General features: G+C 41.7%; 1 protein-coding gene across 6 annotated transcripts; it reads left to right on the forward strand.

The window, feature by feature from the left end:
- The first annotated feature begins 119 nt into the window (after positions 1 to 119).
- On the forward strand, positions 120 to 17,564 carry septin6 (septin 6). 6 transcript variants are annotated; one of them, XM_071539529.1, is made up of 11 exons: positions 120 to 166; positions 1,967 to 2,081; positions 4,484 to 4,679; positions 6,056 to 6,242; positions 8,166 to 8,327; positions 9,201 to 9,297; positions 10,079 to 10,247; positions 10,499 to 10,631; positions 10,784 to 10,974; positions 12,252 to 12,303; positions 13,724 to 17,564. In XM_071539529.1, exons 1-10 carry the CDS (start codon positions 137 to 139, stop codon positions 12,253 to 12,255), a joined length of 1,284 nt encoding a protein of 427 aa, XP_071395630.1. In that variant the 5' UTR covers positions 120 to 136; the 3' UTR covers positions 12,256 to 12,303; positions 13,724 to 17,564. The 6 variants fall into 6 exon arrangements, with proteins under 6 accessions (XP_071395630.1, XP_071395629.1, XP_071395626.1 ...); XM_071539528.1 differs by lacking the exon at positions 12,252 to 12,303 and adding an exon at positions 12,662 to 12,708; XM_071539525.1 differs by lacking the exon at positions 12,252 to 12,303.
- The last annotated feature ends 8 nt before the right edge of the window (positions 17,565 to 17,572 follow it).

Below are 17,572 nucleotides of genomic sequence, written 5' to 3' on the forward strand. Positions count from 1 at the left end.
ACTCAGGTAAAGTGATCATAATCTGTTTGTTAATACTCAGGGGAGACGCTGCCACAGAGTGGTACAGTCCCGACAGGCCATCTTTCAGTATCCCGTGCAGCTTCCTGGGCCGAGAGGTTTCGTCCCAGCTACAACCATGGCGTCAACTGAGATCGCCAGGCAAGCAGTGAGTAGCCTATTTTATTATTAAGGATGCTGTTTTATTACTATAAATATATACATTTTGAAACGCGTCAGCTTCAGTATATATAAAAAATATTTTATTATTTCGTTACTGTATGTAATTTGGCATAATTACCACCCGTATTTTCATCCCATCCATTTCATTCCAGTAGACTATGGACAATAAAACCCTAAAAGGGCTGCAGCCTATACTCTCAATATATTAGGATAACGATATATGCCTATCTAAATCTTTTAGATTTGCCTGTTTGAGAATGGTAGGCCTAATGTTGCCCAGTAGTAAAAATGTTTGCATTTTCACTGGCGCGTGGACGCTCTACTTCTCTTAAATGGCATACTTTGCATCCTAAATAGCGTTTTGTGTAGCGTAAGCTATTGATTTTAACACTATGTACTAAACTGTATTAAACTGATAGCCTTCTATCACGAGGCCAGCGTTACTACAGCCAGCGGAGGCCATTCATTCTGAACGCTCCCATTTCAGCATAGCTATCGTGCTCATTTCCGTTATGTTGTTTTATGCCCTTGTCAGTCCCGTTAGTTTGAGTCGGGCGTTGTCTGATCTGCATAGAAAATATGGGTAAAAAGATTCTTGCTGGTCAAGGTTATGTGGCCTTAGACATAGGCCTGCAATTTGCAGCGCGTGTGTAAAAATTTCCCTGGATTTAGTTTGGGGAAAAAAGAAATAAGGAAGCCACTAAACCCAGAGAAGTCCTCAGAATAGCGAGGTTGTGTAGTTTGATATCCTTTTGCGGCTCAATGAATGAAAACCCACTGTGTAGCTGGCTGTGTGTGTCTCGAAAAGTAGGAATGGTTTCAGGAATGTTGCACTTGCAGCTGAGGAGTTTAGGCTATTTGTCCAGTCAACTTACCCTCGGTTTTCCAAACGGTCCTTCAGCTGTTTAAACCCAGTTTTAACTATGCAAATAATTCACAACTGTTTGACACCATCAGCTTGTCAGGTTATTTTTAATTGTCTCTCAAACTGAACGTTTTTCACATAATGCCTCAAAGCCTAGACTACATTTGACAGCAAAGTTGTGTTATATTAAGCCACATAATGGCTGGGTTGCTGAGGTTTAGATGGTTGAGAGCTTTGGCTATGCCATGTAATCTAAATTCTTTGCTTTCCTGCACCTCATAATGTAGACGTAGGCTGCAAAAGTAGGATGCATGGAGATGGAGAGGCTCACCACCAGCCAGCCACACACTCCCACACACATGCACACATCTACTAACATTGCATTTACACTTCGGCGTTTAGCTGTCGCTTTCATGCAGAGATATGCTACGTAGAAAGTCTGCAACAGATAGTAGAATGGGTGGAAGTACAATCAACCAAAAATAAGAAGTTTAAGGGTTCAAGCCAGAGTGCCAAGATACACATGCATGACATTTTGAAATGAACAGTGATACCTTCCTGTATCAGTAGACTGTGGTTTCCAGCTGTCTCAGCTGAGTGCAGACAGTCGGCATACAGGAAACAGGAAGTGAATCAAAAAGCACCTGAAAGCTGTCTTCAAGAGAAACATGATCAAATAAGGAAGAAATGTGTTAACGTTGCATTACACAATAACACTAAAATTATTGTTCCATAGGATAGCTATCATCAAGCAGAAAATTATACAATGTTACATACAATCCTGTGCATGTTTACAGGTGTGAGAGCAAAATGCTGTAACAAGGCAATCCATAGCCAAACCAATGCAGAAGTTGTTCAGTGATTGATCAGATTACATATTTATCTGATGTTTTATATTGATAAATATTCCTCTGTCTGCAGGGAGAGGGTGCTCGCGCCGTCCCTCTGGCAGGCCATGTTGGCTTCGACAGCATGCCCGACCAGCTGGTCAACAAGTCTGTCAACCACGGTTTCTGCTTCAACATCCTCTGCGTTGGTGAGTGTGTCACGCATGAAACTGTTTTTCTTCTCTCTCCTCGGGGCAGAATGGGACTTATTCGCTTCAGTGTACGTCAGGCTTTCCCACTAGATGCAAACCAATTTGCTCAGTGTTTGACCCACTTAGATTACTTTTGGCTGGTCAGCCATGCTTAAAGAGGAAAGCATTCCCAGATACAGGGCGCTCTGGTCTGGGCACAGTTAGGAAATCCAAAATGACCATGGACAGATATTTAATTTAACTATGAGATCATTGATCACCTGACTGGCGACAGGCCTACTCAGATACTGAAATCTGATTTTTATGCAGGACAAAATACAAGCCTTTTGCATTATTTGTTAGACATTGAGGAGTATTCTGCATTGCATTCCATTTTATTTTAGCAAATAATGTCACTTCACTGTCATTAAGTGCAGAATTGACACCCACATGTCAATTATTTCTCACATATCAATTCATAGTAAGCATTTGGCTGTAACAGCATGCAATTTTGTGGACTCAAAACTAATCAAATATTGTGGTTTTAGATAATATTGCATTATTGCCTGCAGCACATAGTAAAACACATTGTTATTTGGAATAGGCCATTCTTCACACATAAGCAATTCAGATGTGCAGCTGCAACCAAGCTGTTGGCCATGTTCTTCCTCTGCCCATTCCTGTGAGGGTTTTTGTTTTCCATTTTCGTTTTCCAACTTCATTATACACAAAGAGGAAGAGACGGAACAGACTTCCATCTCTCCTGTTCACACAGTCCTCACAAATGTTTAGGCCTGTTGTACACACCCCCGTGCAAATGTTTAAACGTAAATCAAATTTCTGATGGTGTTGCTATTGTATCTTGCTGCCATGTTGGGTATTTTAGTTTCCTTAACAGTGACTATGGTTTGTATCAAATTCTGGCTCTGTTTTATAAGCTACATGTTTGCAGTAACACCGGCAAGAAAAGAAAAGCATTAGTATCATGATTATTGCAGTGTCCAACAACTTATAGTAAGCAGCCTGTTTTTGTGGAATATTGCTGTAATGAGGTATATTACACTATTACATCATGTTTTTAAGTGTTTGTTGGTAAGATGCTTTATTTCATGGTAGGATAGTATTAACCTCATCAACCTGCATTTGTTTGCTATACAGATGCTGAGCCTCCAAACCTGAAATATTTATCCGTGTCATTTTCTAGATGCATCAAATTCAATTTCTTTTTACCAGTGAAAAGTGGAAAAGGCCAATAATAGTGCATATATTGCCATAGTTTCAATGGTATTGATGTTATTCATATTTTGTCTTGGTGGTTTTACAACCTGACTTTGTCAACGCTCCACACAAAGTATTAGTGACTCCATTCAGGATTGTGGAAGGAAAGAGGATGTAGGAGCCTAACAACATCTTTTGTTGCAGTCTGTAGATTCTGGTGTGTGACTCACAAAGTAAGCATTTGTCCAGTAGTGCAAGCATGACTTGAGGCGAAGAAATGTGATCTGCAGTTTTTTTTAATGTTTTTGGTTGTGGCCTAAAATTACAAAGAGGGCAGCAAAAATGTAAAGATGTGTAGTTCCACTGGGTCCAAAGATGACCGAAACTTTCTGCACAAGGTTTTTATGTTATTTATGATTCTTGAGGCTTTGGTTGAAATCCCTGCTTTAGACATTCGGCTGTACCCCGGTTCTCAGTGTGGGCCTGGAGCTCGTCCAAACAAGACGCTCTAGTCCTGCCAAATTGCTCTGAGGACGAAAGGCTTCTCCACAGTGACCTGAGCTGTACTCCGAAACAGGAAATAGGGGCAAGGAAACAGACTCTGGCTTGTCCAGTATCCTTCCTTGCATCATTTATTGTGTTTTCTGAGCAATAGTTCATGAATTTGGAACACAGCGAGTAATCCTGCAGAAATGTGCTAGCATGCTCAGAGTGTAGGTCAGGCTCTGATGAGCAAAAATAGGTTTTCTTACAGAGGGAACAGGGTATCTGAGTCAGCTGACAGCCTCCAACAGTGAATTGATGTCAGAATAAATCAGCACATAAGTAAAACTGTGGTCTGCTGCTATTTCTATTACAGGCTTACAAATCAGCTGTAACCATAGAATTACCTCTCTGTTGTCACATTTAATCTACTCTCACTTGATGAGGCACCAAGTTGTAGGATTTTTTTTTACTGTCCGGTCTTTTTCGGTTCCCTTGAGTAGGTGGTCTGATAAAATCTGCACAGGAGCTTGAGCAGGGGGTTTATATCGCTAAATTTATGAAGAGGTGACAAATGGGAAATCTGCAATCTAATCTAAAACATCAGTAGTAGTGGGAAAGAAATAATGATTTACTTAAATGATATAATCAATATAATCAGCAGCACACAACACAATACAGTATTGATTTATGTTTTTTTCTGTTTGTGTGTTTCCCAGGGGAGACGGGTCTGGGGAAGTCCACTCTGATGGACACCCTGTTCAACACCAAGTTTGAGGGTGAGCCCACCCAGCACAACCAGCCAGGAGTTCAGCTCAAGTCCAACACCTACGAACTCCAGGAGAGCAACGTGCGCCTCAAACTCACCGTCGTCAACACCGTGGGCTTCGGAGACCAGATCAACAAAGAGGACAGGTAAAGCAGTCCGCTCGTCTGTCACATCTTTCAGAAAGAGCGAGGAAAGCTCCCAGGCAGAAGGTTTCTTTTATACAGTGACTGACAGCTGTGGCGTGAGAGTGAGCTTCGTCTTTGCGATCAGTATTATAGCTTACAAGCCGAAATCCATACTTGAGCGTGCACACAACCTGAAGGAGAAAGTTCATTACTCACACACAATTACTCTGAGCTCTCCCAAGCGTTTTTCTGAGCTCAAGTTTCTGTTCGAATTTCATGGAAATCTGATCATAGGTTTTTGATATATCCTGCTGACAGACAGACAACAAACCAACAGGGGCAAAAACATAACCTCCTTGGTGGAGGCAATAAAAAATGTTTGGATGTGTGATAATTGAAGTGATGTTGGTAGTACCTTGGGATTTGTATTATGTGCCATTATATGGTGAAACGGGTCTGAAAATCACACTTTTAGCACATAAACGAATGCGAACAAAGCAGATTCTGGCAATATATAAAAAAACTAGTCATGTTGCTGAATTGTTTTTAAGTGAATCTCTTTCTTGTTTGTTTATTAAACCTTTCATAACGTAAAGGGATTCAGTAGATTTGTCCTGCTGCCAAGAATAAAAACTACACAGTACAGCGTTAAGGCTCGTCCTGGTGGTGAAGGGGATCTTAGCCGCCACATCCCCCTGTTTTGGAAGCACTTCATTGAACATGAGATCTTGTTACCGATCTTGCCCTGCAACATGTGATGACTAACTGTTCTCATCAGGAGAGATCAGAGCGAGGATGATGTCATGTGAGCTCCAGCTCTCCAAGGCCAGCGGGGAACTCAAGCTTAACAGGAAGGCTGTGGTAGTTTCCAGGTTTATGCTTTACATCGGTATCAAATCGTGGACCACAGTGGGGATGTGGGCTAACTGCATTTTACACAAGCACACATTCATAGTCATGTGAACAGCCACTGGCAGGGTATCCTATGTACACAAGGTGTGTGTTTGTGTGTGTGTCTTTACATGCTTAGGAGAGCAGATACTGGGTGAATACTGCTTTTGCAGCTGTATTCCTTTGAAGCTTCATGTAGTCTGTGATGCGTGGGCTCACACATATTTTCCTTATGCTCTGTTGGATGACTCTAATAAAAAAGAGGCAGTTCTGAGGGCTCAGCAAAGTCCTTATTCCAGATTCTCACTTGCTTATCTCTTCCCCTCTGTAAACTCACATTTAAAGACTGGTAGCTTAATCCCTCACCGAGGGGTCATTACTCACATTATGAACTATGTTGGCTGAGTAGGTTATTTTATGGAAGGAGTAGTAAATTAGAACTTCAGATATAGTTTTTTTGTCCATTTAGCATGTTTAAAACTGCCTCCCTCCTCTTTCTTTGACAGCTACAAGTCCATTGTGGAGTTTATTGATGCCCAGTTCGAAGCATATCTCCAGGAGGAGCTGAAAATTAAGCGCACGCTACACAGCTACCATGACACACGCATCCACGCCTGCCTGTACTTCATCGCTCCCACCGGACACTCCCTCAAGTCCCTGGACTTGGTGACCATGAAGAAACTTGATAGCAAGGTGAGCTACCGTAGTAGTATCGACCAGAAGATGTGTTTATAACTCAGAGTTTCCTGTAAATGGTGTTTTATTGTGGCGGGTGGGGGAAATTTGGATCAGAGACTCATGTTCACTCCTGGATCAGTTCCAGCAGGTGTTATAGTTTAATAATGGCTGTTAGTTGGATATTAATACTATGATATATCGACAACTGTGCAGGAATTACGGTTTTAATAGCTATTTTTAATTGTGGTTTTGATTCTGGGGTTGGCTGAGCAATGAGGCCAGATGATGAATTTTCATTGTATGGACATTTTTTCAGCTGTGAGTGTGTGTGTGTGTGGGGGGAGCTGGGGGCACCGCAGCTGAACGAATGTAACTGAATTACTGTTACAATCCAAATGAACAAGGATGGACTTGGCACATCGTAGATATAAATCTACTGTGTGACGCTGAGTTGTTGTAGGCAGCGTTTGATTCAGCTGCTATAGTCATGGGTCATAAACTTTTCCCTGCCATTTGCTAGCATACAAATTGGCTCCTGTCTTGTTACTGCGTCGGTGTAGGTCAGCTGTGAAATGCAGTCGTCTTGGTGACCGCTGCCTCATTTTTCTGAGGTCTCTTCCCAGTAGCTTATTTGCATGGACCTCCTGGCTTTTGTACAAAGAACCGCCTCACTGTTTGCCAGAGCAGCTGTGCCCCACGGCAAGCTCTCACAACAGCAGGCCCTCTGCTGTGTGCACGTACCGCAGGGTGGCGGAGTGAGCCGGGAAACCGCCCTTCAGCCGGAGGACGCAGGTTCAAGTATTGCTCTGCCAAAGTGCCTTTGAGCAAGTCTGAATCCCTACCGGCTCCAGGGATGCTGCTCTTCTAGCACAACCTGACCTCTGACCTCCCTGTGGAGGGGGATGAGGTGAGAGAAAAGAGAATTTCCCTTTGGGGATCGATAAAGTATTGTATTATTATTATTATTATTCACATGACCCATAGCATCCCTTGCATCCCCTGTAACCAGTGTTATAGTGGCCAGTTGGAGAGCAAATATTCAGGGATTGTGTGGGTGGCAGGGCCGAAACAGACACTGCTGTGTGGGAGTGAAAATCTCTCCACTACGGCCAGTAGTGGGTGGATGTTTGAGAATCCCCCTGCCTCTTTCTGATTTTTTTTTTCTCCTCATTCATGCTCTACTAAAGCAAAAGCTCTCTCCCTGACTCTGACTTTCTCTTTCCATCTCGTTGTGATCACATCAAACATGGATAGTGGAAATGTTGGCGAAATCATTGGCGTCTAACAATTACCACCATGTTTGGAGAGCTCTTAAGAGACGCAAAGCGGAGGTCTGCTGCCCTCTGCACTGCATTTACTATTTTTATCTCCGTGCTCAAGGGTGTGTGATTGTCTGAAATACACATCAGCCTGATTTGCAAACATCCCTGGAGCTAGAGAGAGGCCTTGTGGTATGTTGTAAAGAGAGACAGACATTTTCCAGATTTTGCACCTTTTCCTTTTTAAAACTATATTCAAACCATCACTACAAACCTGGGCATCCAAAAGGGGCAAGCTGGAGTGTGTATGCACATATACAATATACACTGTATAATATATTCTCTGTTGACCAGATGCTCTCCAATTGTCCCGGGAGGCTTGGCGTATTTAACCTAGATGTGATATAACCATGTAGTTGAATTCGAGAAGCTCACATGTTCACTCCCAAAAGACCAGAATTATGATGTGCAGTGTTTTGTTTAACTATATGGTCCTTTTCAAAAATACATCAGCTCCTTTTCGAAATTTAGACTACACAAATGGAGGTGAAAAAACTTGCAGCTGACAGGCAGCTAACTCTAAGCAGCTCTATATTTAGCTGCAAACCTGAACGCATTATTGTTTACAACTTGTCATTGTGTCAGCCTTCTGAAAATCTCTCCCATTTCCCAATGATAGGTCAACATTATCCCAATCATTGCCAAGTCGGATGCCATCTCCAAGAGCGAGCTGACCAAGTTCAAGATCAAAATCACCAGTGAGCTGGTCAGCAACGGGGTCCAGATCTACCAGTTCCCCACCGACGACGAGACCGTGGCAGAGATCAACTCCACTATGAACGTAAGGCTCAAAACTTCTGGAGTAGTAATCCTTTGTTCATATTCCTCACAGGCTTTCTACTAAACTTTGTTGTATAATGGAGAGGTCGACTTTCCTTCAAAATCACAAAATCATTATATACTCCCTCATTCATTATGTACTGTAAATGAGGTAAAGATTATCACTGCGGTTAGACTGAACCCTAGTCTTTATCTTGAGAAAATACAGTGGCGCTTCCTACAGCTTGCTTGTTTGTCATTTTAACACAAATTATGCTATGCGTGAGTGGCATAAACAACATGTGATACAGACTCGGGACAGGCACGGTCTGTGTCCAGTCAGGCTGTCAGGAAGCCGCCCCACACAGGGAGGAGTGTGTTCAGAGCCGCACAGTCAGCCAGCTCACACTGCAGGAAGCCGGCAGTGTGGGAACGAGCCTGCGACCGCTGACAAATGAGCTGAGGCTGTAGCCACTTATGAGGATTGATATAGGGAAATGCCATTACTGTTTCTGACTGATTAGACGATTGCCTCTCGGCTCTTGCTGTGTGGTCTGACCATGGATCTGCTCAGATAAAAGGTCATCGACCCTCCATATTTTTGGGTCGTGTCACAGCTGTTTTTTGCTGTCTATGAAAACTAGGTGCTGTAAAAATGTCTTATAATATGAATATAAATAACATGGTATGTGGGAGTAGGATTAATCCTGATTCCTCATATATTCATAAATATAGTTGCACTAATACTCTTGAATCTTAGAATGATAACATGTAAGCAGAGTTTTAAGCGTGTGTTGCTGATGTGTGGTGTTGTGCAGAGCGACAGTGAAGAGAGTCAGAAGGTCTCAGGTGTGGATGGCAACACACCGACGGTGCTTTTCCCTCTGCTCCACAGGGCCATTTGCCGTTTGCCGTGGTGGGAAGCACAGAGGAAGTGAAGATTGGGAACAAGATGGTGAAGGCGCGGCAGTACCCCTGGGGGACGGTGCAGGGTAAGCCCGGGTCACATCCTGCACAGGAAACGAGAGGGAGCTCCCTCCCGTCAGCGACTCCCTCCACACTTATTCCTCCTTCCTACAGCTGCAGCAAACTGTAGCGGATAGCCACTTACATAACTTCATTTAGCTGCAGCAGCCTCTCTGTCATTACACAGTATGTATGAGCTGCAGCAGCTCTTAGTGGCCACACTGACTGTGTATTGCAGAGATTTGGAAATTCTCTGTCACGGATGATGATTCGATTGATTTATTATTGACTTAATTGATCAATGTACAGCACAAATCTTTTTGTATATTGCAAATGGTCAGTAATCCTAATAGCTCTCAGCACTCTGTGTGTGTGTGTGTGTGTGTGTGTGTGTGTGTGTGTGTGTGTGTGTGTGTGTGTGTGTGTGTGTGTGTGTGTGTTTGGTAGGCCAGGACTAGTAGCTAAAATACAATATTTCTGGCCTGAGGCTTTCGCTGACATTGGGCTCTGTTTGCCCCTGACTGACTGTGTGTGTGTGTGTGTGTGTGTGTGTGTGTGTGTGTGTGTGTGTGTGTGTGTGTGTGTGACAAGTGTGGTGCTTAGCTCATTTTTGAATCCAACTCAGTAGACATGCCACAGGACATAATATTCGTTTTGTACTTGTATGTTGTCTGCAGGAATAAGTCCATGAAATACTGTGTACTTATGATGCATTCAAATTATTAGCTGTGACATAATGTGTGTAAGTGTTCTGTTATGCTAGTGTTTTCTGTTTTCTGATGATCACTGTGATGTGTCTATTGACAGTGGAGAACGAGAATCACTGTGACTTTGTTAAACTGAGGGAAATGCTGATCAGAGTGAACATGGAGGACCTGCGGGAGCAGACGCACACACGCCACTACGAGCTCTACCGCCGCTGCAAACTGGAGGAGATGGGCTTCAAGGACACGGACCCTGACAGTAAACCCTTCAGGTAGGGGACGAGGGTTTTTTTTGTTTTTTTTGTTACTTTCTCTGATCTTCTTGTTTCTTCTCTGATTCCTCTTTCCTCTTTCCCGCTTCCCTGTCCACTTTTCATCAGCTCCTTTCATTCTCTTGCTCCATTGCATCAATTCATCAATTGTATGTCTGCCATTGGGTGTGCATTATAATGCATAATGATCAAGCTCAGTGTAATGTTGCTGTTCATTCATTTTTATCCTCTCTCCCTCCTGTCTCTCCCAGCCTGCAGGAGACGTATGAGGCCAAGAGGAACGAGTTCATGGGTGAGCTGCAGAAGAAGGAAGAGGAGATGAGGCAGATGTTCGTCCAGAGGGTCAAGGAGAAGGAGGCTGAGCTCAAAGAGGCAGAGAAAGAGGTGTGTGTGTGTGTGTGTGTACATACAAGCATGTGTATGCGTCATTATGTTCGGAATCTACCCTGAAATGGCATCAGTGCATCACTATTCTTTGTTTTTCTTCCTGTCTTGATTGACATACAACTTCTGTTTCCTCTGTCACCGCCACACAGCTGCACGAGAAGTTTGACCGTTTGAAGAAGCTCCACCAGGATGAGAAGAAGAAACTGGAGGACAAGAAGAAGTCCCTGGACGATGAGCTCAACATGTTCAAACAGAAAAAGACTGCTGCAGAGCTCCTGCAGAACCAAGCGCAGCAGGCAGGGGGCTCCACCACACTCAAGAGGGACAAAGAGAGGAAAAAGTAAGTATCATTCTCCTCCCTTGTGTTTTTATCCTCACACCACAGTTTGAAGATTGGAACAGCCTGGATACTATGAACTTGAGAGGAACAAGGCCACACATTACATTGACAGTTGTCTTTGCCAAATTAGTTTCTGAGCACTGTTAATTGAATTGTGTTCATGGTTTGTGTTTATTGTCCATATGTGTGAAGCTGTTTCTGTTTTAAAGCTTCCTTGGGGACCATATGGTGTGCATCAAACTTTCCCGTTTGCACCCAAAATGTGTAGCTGTATCCTGACAAGAACACATACTCCTTGATCTTTCAGTCCAGTTTGTGCACAAGTGCTGCAGATGGAGCTTAATTTTGGTCTGTCCCACTAATATCACCAAGCGCTTAGTGGTTTCTCTCTCACTACTTATTAATAATCAACCTGAACTGACTCATTATCATTTTGTAGAGTTTAAGGTGTAGGTGAAGGTCTGGCTAAGCCTAAGCCACAGTCTGTCAGACTGTTCTTCATTTCTGAGCGGTACAGGAAGAGTCCAGTTTCCTCTCCATAATGACACATAGTGTGGATAGCACTGGATTTATACCAAGAGGGGACTGACTGACCAGAATTCAGAATTCATTACCAATAAGGAGAAATGATGAGCGGAGACAGCAGTAAAAAATTACTAGCTGTCCTCCCCTAAATAGTTGACAAGTAGCCAACTTTCAGCAGAGTTGGAAGAGTGAATGGCAATCAGAAATCATCACTCTGCTATTAAATGTTTCTGATGGCGCAGGCACAGCCAACCATGAAGTCAAATGCTTTTAACAGAATTTCCTGCTGCTAAAATGTTTTTAATAGTAAACATTGCATTAACCTAAAAAGGAATTGATAAATAAAGTGTATTTTTTCAGATTACAGTTGCCACATGGAAACTATCTAGTCTGCCTGGAAATTCCCCCCATGCCATCAATTTTACAGCAACAACAGTGACTAATCCTCTTTGATGTAAATTCAGCATACGAATTACTACATTATTATCTATATAATCTCTTATTTTCCAAATCCTCTCTGGATAGCTGTAACATTGACACTATTGTTCCTTCCAGCAGGTTTAATTACGTTTTTTTCAGTTCATTAACTCCTGCATACATAAGACTATATTCCCCTTAATGTGTATCATGCTCAGAGGCAGTGTTTTGCAGCCAGATGTGAGGCCCAAGCATGTGCTCTAGTATAGTTGCAATATGCTGTTGACACTGTTGGTCCCATCATGTTGGTAATCACTCCTGGTTGTGTGTTCAAGCTGATGTGACTCCGTGCCTGTTAGAAAGGAAGAAGACACTTGCACTGAGAAGGTTCTTTTTGCTTTATTTCTTCCCTTTTTTTTTAATACATTTTCTTTACAGCCACTTCTTCTCTCTCTGTGCCCTGACTGGATATTTCTCTTCTATAGGGGCAGCTGTGCAACTTTGAGTTCTTAAGCTTTGTCTATGGGTCACTGATCAAAACAGACTGGAGTGGACACACACTCCTTTTATGGCCTTGCTTTTTAATTCTCATAATGATTATAATTATGTGTATCTGTATTTAACCGTCAGGCCATAGTCAGTGTTTTCCTCAGTCACCAAAAGACAAAGTCACTATGTACTGCATGTTGTCAATGTGTCCTGTGAGTGCATGTGTCACCCATGTTGCATCCATAATGTTTTCCAGTTAACTCCTCCCAAACTTGCTGCATGCTGCATGAGACACCTTTCCTGGTAAGGCTTACTCCTTGCGTTAAAGTTGAGTTACATGAAGCTTGGAAAGGTGTTTAAACCTTGTTAACTAAATGCACATACATTTTACTTTGATTTATTGAAGTTATTTGGGTGAATTATCTGTGGTACAGTTTGAGAAATGGGTACAGTAATTCAGAGTGTTTGTTGCAGGCTTATATCATGGGTAACATCTGCTGCAGCAGCACTAGAGTAGATCATATCCTTGAGTTGGCAGTGTTTACAGTCTCTGTGCCAGCCACTAAATCACCCAGTTTATTAGACCCCCACCCACCACACACTCCCGTTTGATGTACTGCCCCATCTGCCCCCCTAAATCCACAACAATCTCCCTTTGTGACCCTCCCAAGTCCTTCCCTGCCCAGCCATGCTATCACACAAAGAACCATTCAGGGCTGAACTGAGACTACAGGGTCAGACTGGAGCAGCAAACAGCCTCGGGGCCCATCCCTGTTTACTGGGATGACATGTTTAGTTGATCTTGTAGCCATATGACAACCCCCTCCCCCTCCCCCCCGCCTCCTCCCTCTTGTGTAGATACAAAAGCCAAATCCACAGAGAGATGTGTTATTTGTTGAGACTCAGCCACTGGGGAGGTTAGAAGTGAGCAGGAGAAGGAAGACATCTGTCTTGCACTCTGTAAACTCCTCAATCAGCTCTGGACTCTTTAAAGAGATGGAAATGAGCTGCTGTTTTAAACAGTTAAAGCTTTGGGGCTAGATATTGGACAGCTTCCTTTAAATGTTTGGGTTTTCAGTCAGTTTAATGATGCTGAGAAGTAGACGACTTCATGCGTCTTAGTTTCAAATTAACTGTTGAAATACCTTCACCTCTGCACACTCAATCTGCTTCCTGTTGTACTGCCTTGAAAGCACGTTCTCTCCTACATGCCGTTTGGTCACTAATATTGATGTGATGTCATTGATGTGAAAACAGTGTGTCCTGATGATGTTTTAACTCGTAGAAAGCAATAACAGCCCTTCTCTCTCGTTTCCAGTTTAGGATTCCTGTAGAAAAGTGCTCCCTTGTGGCCATCCTGCTGTGAATGAGTTTCCACCCCATCATCCCTACAGCACCCCACCCCCACCCCCACCCACCCCACCCCACCCCCTCCATCCCCCATAATGCAACCCTCCACACGTCCCTGCCCTGTGGAAGACCGCAGCCAATGCGATCAATTGAGTCCTTTACTCAATCAAACACATCCCGTTTTTATGCTGAATGACACTTTGTCTTTTATATGGTTTTGTACAAGCCATTATTCAGCTTTTTTTATATATATATGAAAAATGCATTCTACTCTTTTTTTTGGATTTATGTTCAGTGACTCTTTGCATGATTGAGTGTGCTTTTAATATTAACATACATGACTACTGTTGTGATGGGCAGAAATGTGTGGAGGCTAAAGTGAAACATGCATCAGCCAGTGGGACTTATGTGTGGAATCTGGGTTCGGTGGGCAGATCTACAGTAGATTACAGAATGAAAAAGAATAGAGTCTAGGATTTAGCCACCATTCATGTAAAGATGGATGATATGAATGTGATGCAAACGCCTCCATCCTCAGAAGAAAGATCAGCCTAGTTTGACACTCCAATCCAAGTCGCAGAGCAGTGGGTCTTATTACTTTTAAAAATCAATTCAGTAATAACTGAAGTAGTTATTAAGCGATTTTTCAGTTTCAATTTAAATTTCTCGGTAATAACTGTTTACCTCGAGATCGTAAACAAAGGCACAAGAATGTTTGGGGGAAAAAAGTCTGAAATATACTAGAATAATAAAAGTTCAGGGTGGGCTGGGTTTCTTATTAATTATTCAGAAATTCAGTCCAGTTCCAGTAAATATGTAACTCAGCCATAATCACTTAATATGAATTTATATATTGATTTATATATTGGTATTTATCATGAAGTCAGTATGTCCTCTTTGCAGATGTTGTTTCATTTTAGCCTTATGCATGAGTAGATATTAGCCTAATCTCTTCCACTCCTCCCATACCTCATTCATTGTCATGTGTTATGTGCATACTTGTATTAGCTTTCACATTTGCACTTTTTTTTTTTTTTTTACACAAATGTGATTATTTTTTTGTAATATGTTGTCAGTGCAATTGTAACTTTCTTTTTATTTTACTTTATATGAAGGCACATTTTAAAGTCATTCATCCAAGTAATAATATCCTATGTCCTAAAGGGACCAGTATTGTTTTTATCAGTGTTATACGTAAAAGAAACCTTATCTCAAAAGAAAATAAAGGCCAATTTTCACCAAATAATGCAATTGTGGCCATAATCATTGTGTATGATCAATGTTGCAGTATTGGATTAGATGAAACTTTAATGATTCCTGTGGGGAAAGTGGGTATACTTGATTTGTATGATGATGCGTTTCTGGTGATTCTTGTTGATGTCCCAAATTTGAGCCAGTGCTTTCCAAATCTGCCAGACAGGCGCTCCTTGTAGATGCCAGATTAATGTTGATGCTAATGATCTCTACTTTAATGAGTTCCTCTTCCCTCACATTTGCGTCTCTAGAGGAAAGTGTGGGTTTTCAAGAAAATGTAATTTCTCGAAACCTCGCTCCAAATCAAAATTGTGTTTGTATTATGTTTGGTAGACGCATTGAAATGAGAAAATGACATGAAATGGGTAATCTCTGTTGGTTTACACATGGTCATACAGGGTGCAGGTATGACACCATCAACCCCAACAACTCATGTATTCCCTGTTTTGCACTGCTTTGGGACCGCAGGATGTGTCGGGGTTAAAATGCATCAAGGAGAGCGCCGTTCCCTCTTAATCCTCGGCTCACTGGTCTGTGTGTATTCACTTTCCTTTGCAGTAATCCCTGGCTCTGCACTGAGTAGGTCCTCAGCCCTCAAGCTTTGCTAAGGGACCAGCCTTTGTGGGTATTGAGTACCCCAGTTGTGACCAGAGGCTTTGTGGACCGCGTCCTTCTGGGTTTCTTAATCATTATCTGCTCTGCATAATCTGTGTTAACGATTTGTATCTGTGTTTCACAGCTGCTCTAACCTCATGTGCTCCTTGAGCGATTTTAATTCTTGCTTACTGCCTATGCTTATGCTTATTTGTCTATGTGTAGTGTTTCTTTTTTGTTTTTGTTTTGAGTTTTTTGCTGTGGTGTTTCTGATGACTAACAACACCTGTTGCCTTTTACTTGTTAGTGAGATAATATACACATACACACTTCTTCATTTATTGACATATTTTCATTGTGAATAACTATTTTTGCTCACTTCAATTTTCCACAGACAATGTAGACAATCAAGTATAATAGAACCACCTATGAATTTTATTCAATGTTTAGATCAAATTAAGCTGCATCACAAGTGAGCGTTTATACAAAATATACTGTTTTAGCTGTAATCACAGGGCTTTTAGCACTTGATGCTGTCTTTATGATAATGAAACCTAAATCTCTTTTTGCTCCCTGATCACTTGCACTTCTAAATCTTTGACTCTTGAACTTTTTGTAAGCACTTCCGCTTGGGCAACTCCTCTAACCTGCGTTTCTCTCTCTCTCTCTAGCTTCTTTTAATCTGTTTTGGCCACCTGAAGAGGGGATTGCAGCTTCAGCAAGAACTACCAATACCTCTTCCTGTCTTTCTCACTGCATCAACCTGTTTTTATTCTTCCATCTCATCTCCTTTGTTGAATATGGCCTTATGTGGACTCGCATGGTATTTTTGACCACCTAATCAAGCCAAGCCCAGGCAAGTTGGGAACCCTGCACAGCTGAATCTGCTGTTACGTCTCAGTGTTATACAGATACTAGGCTTGTAGCATCAACGGTTGATGACAGTAAACAGAAATCATCAATGGGGGTTCACACAGTTACATGATTTACAGCTAAAACCTTTATTTGATCTTAATTTCAAACAAAATTGCAATGACCTGCACTATGCATTGTCTTCTTTCAATGGGAAAGCTGCTCCCTAATACAAAGCAGCACACTATAACAACACACTACTGAAACATTAAAAATTAACTCATCGAGAACAGCAGCACTCATTGCACTATGTATAATGTGTTACATAGTATAATGAGTTGTAATGCTTTAATTTTTGTATATTTTTGGTTCAGTTTTAAATGGAAAATTGCTTCAGGATTCCTGGAAACATTCTTGAATCATTAAATCACCATGTGCGCAAAGTAGGAAACAGCAAAATTAATTTATCATCACAATCATGCAAAAGCCAAAGCAATATTTATACTGAGCACTTAATTTGATAAATTATGGTGCCCGTGCTTGAATTTCACAACTGAATACCATGGAGGTCACATTTAATGCCCTTTACACATTGTGCTTTAATAATCACCAGCCTATTCTATATTTTGCATGCATCTTCTTTTTATTTCATTACTTCTGTGATCTTGACCTTTGTCCCGCTTGTTGTTTTATCCCTTAATAACTCTGTTTTGCAGTCTATTTCCCATCCATTGCTGTTTTGTTCAATTGGTGCATATTACTAATGTATATTTGCTCTGTCCTATAATTTTAGCACCCATTTTGCCAAATATTACTATAAGATGGAGTTGAACTGAATCCCAGATAGAAGTACTGAAGAATACTCATGCATTTATATAATTTATAAGGATATATTTTGTGTATTGAAGTGGAGACTTGTTGTTTATGAACTATGACCTTTGGACGTGACTCTGAGTGTAAAGTAACATTTTGGTGTCAAAAATTGCCATACATTTTTCTAGCATCTGCCATCACCTCTTGTAGTCAAATACTCCTCCACACTACAAATTACTCAATATCTTACTGTAGTTTGATTCCGTTGATGTACATTTTCAATAAAAAAAAGAAAAACAATCCA

Source organism: Centroberyx affinis, unplaced genomic scaffold (genome assembly GCF_046629955.1).
Source record: "Centroberyx affinis isolate AG114_WGS23_722 - 3 ecotype Tasmania unplaced genomic scaffold, CSIRO-AGI_Caff_v1 ptg003466l_1, whole genome shotgun sequence".
NCBI classification, from domain to species: Eukaryota; Metazoa; Chordata; class Actinopteri; order Beryciformes; family Berycidae; genus Centroberyx; species Centroberyx affinis.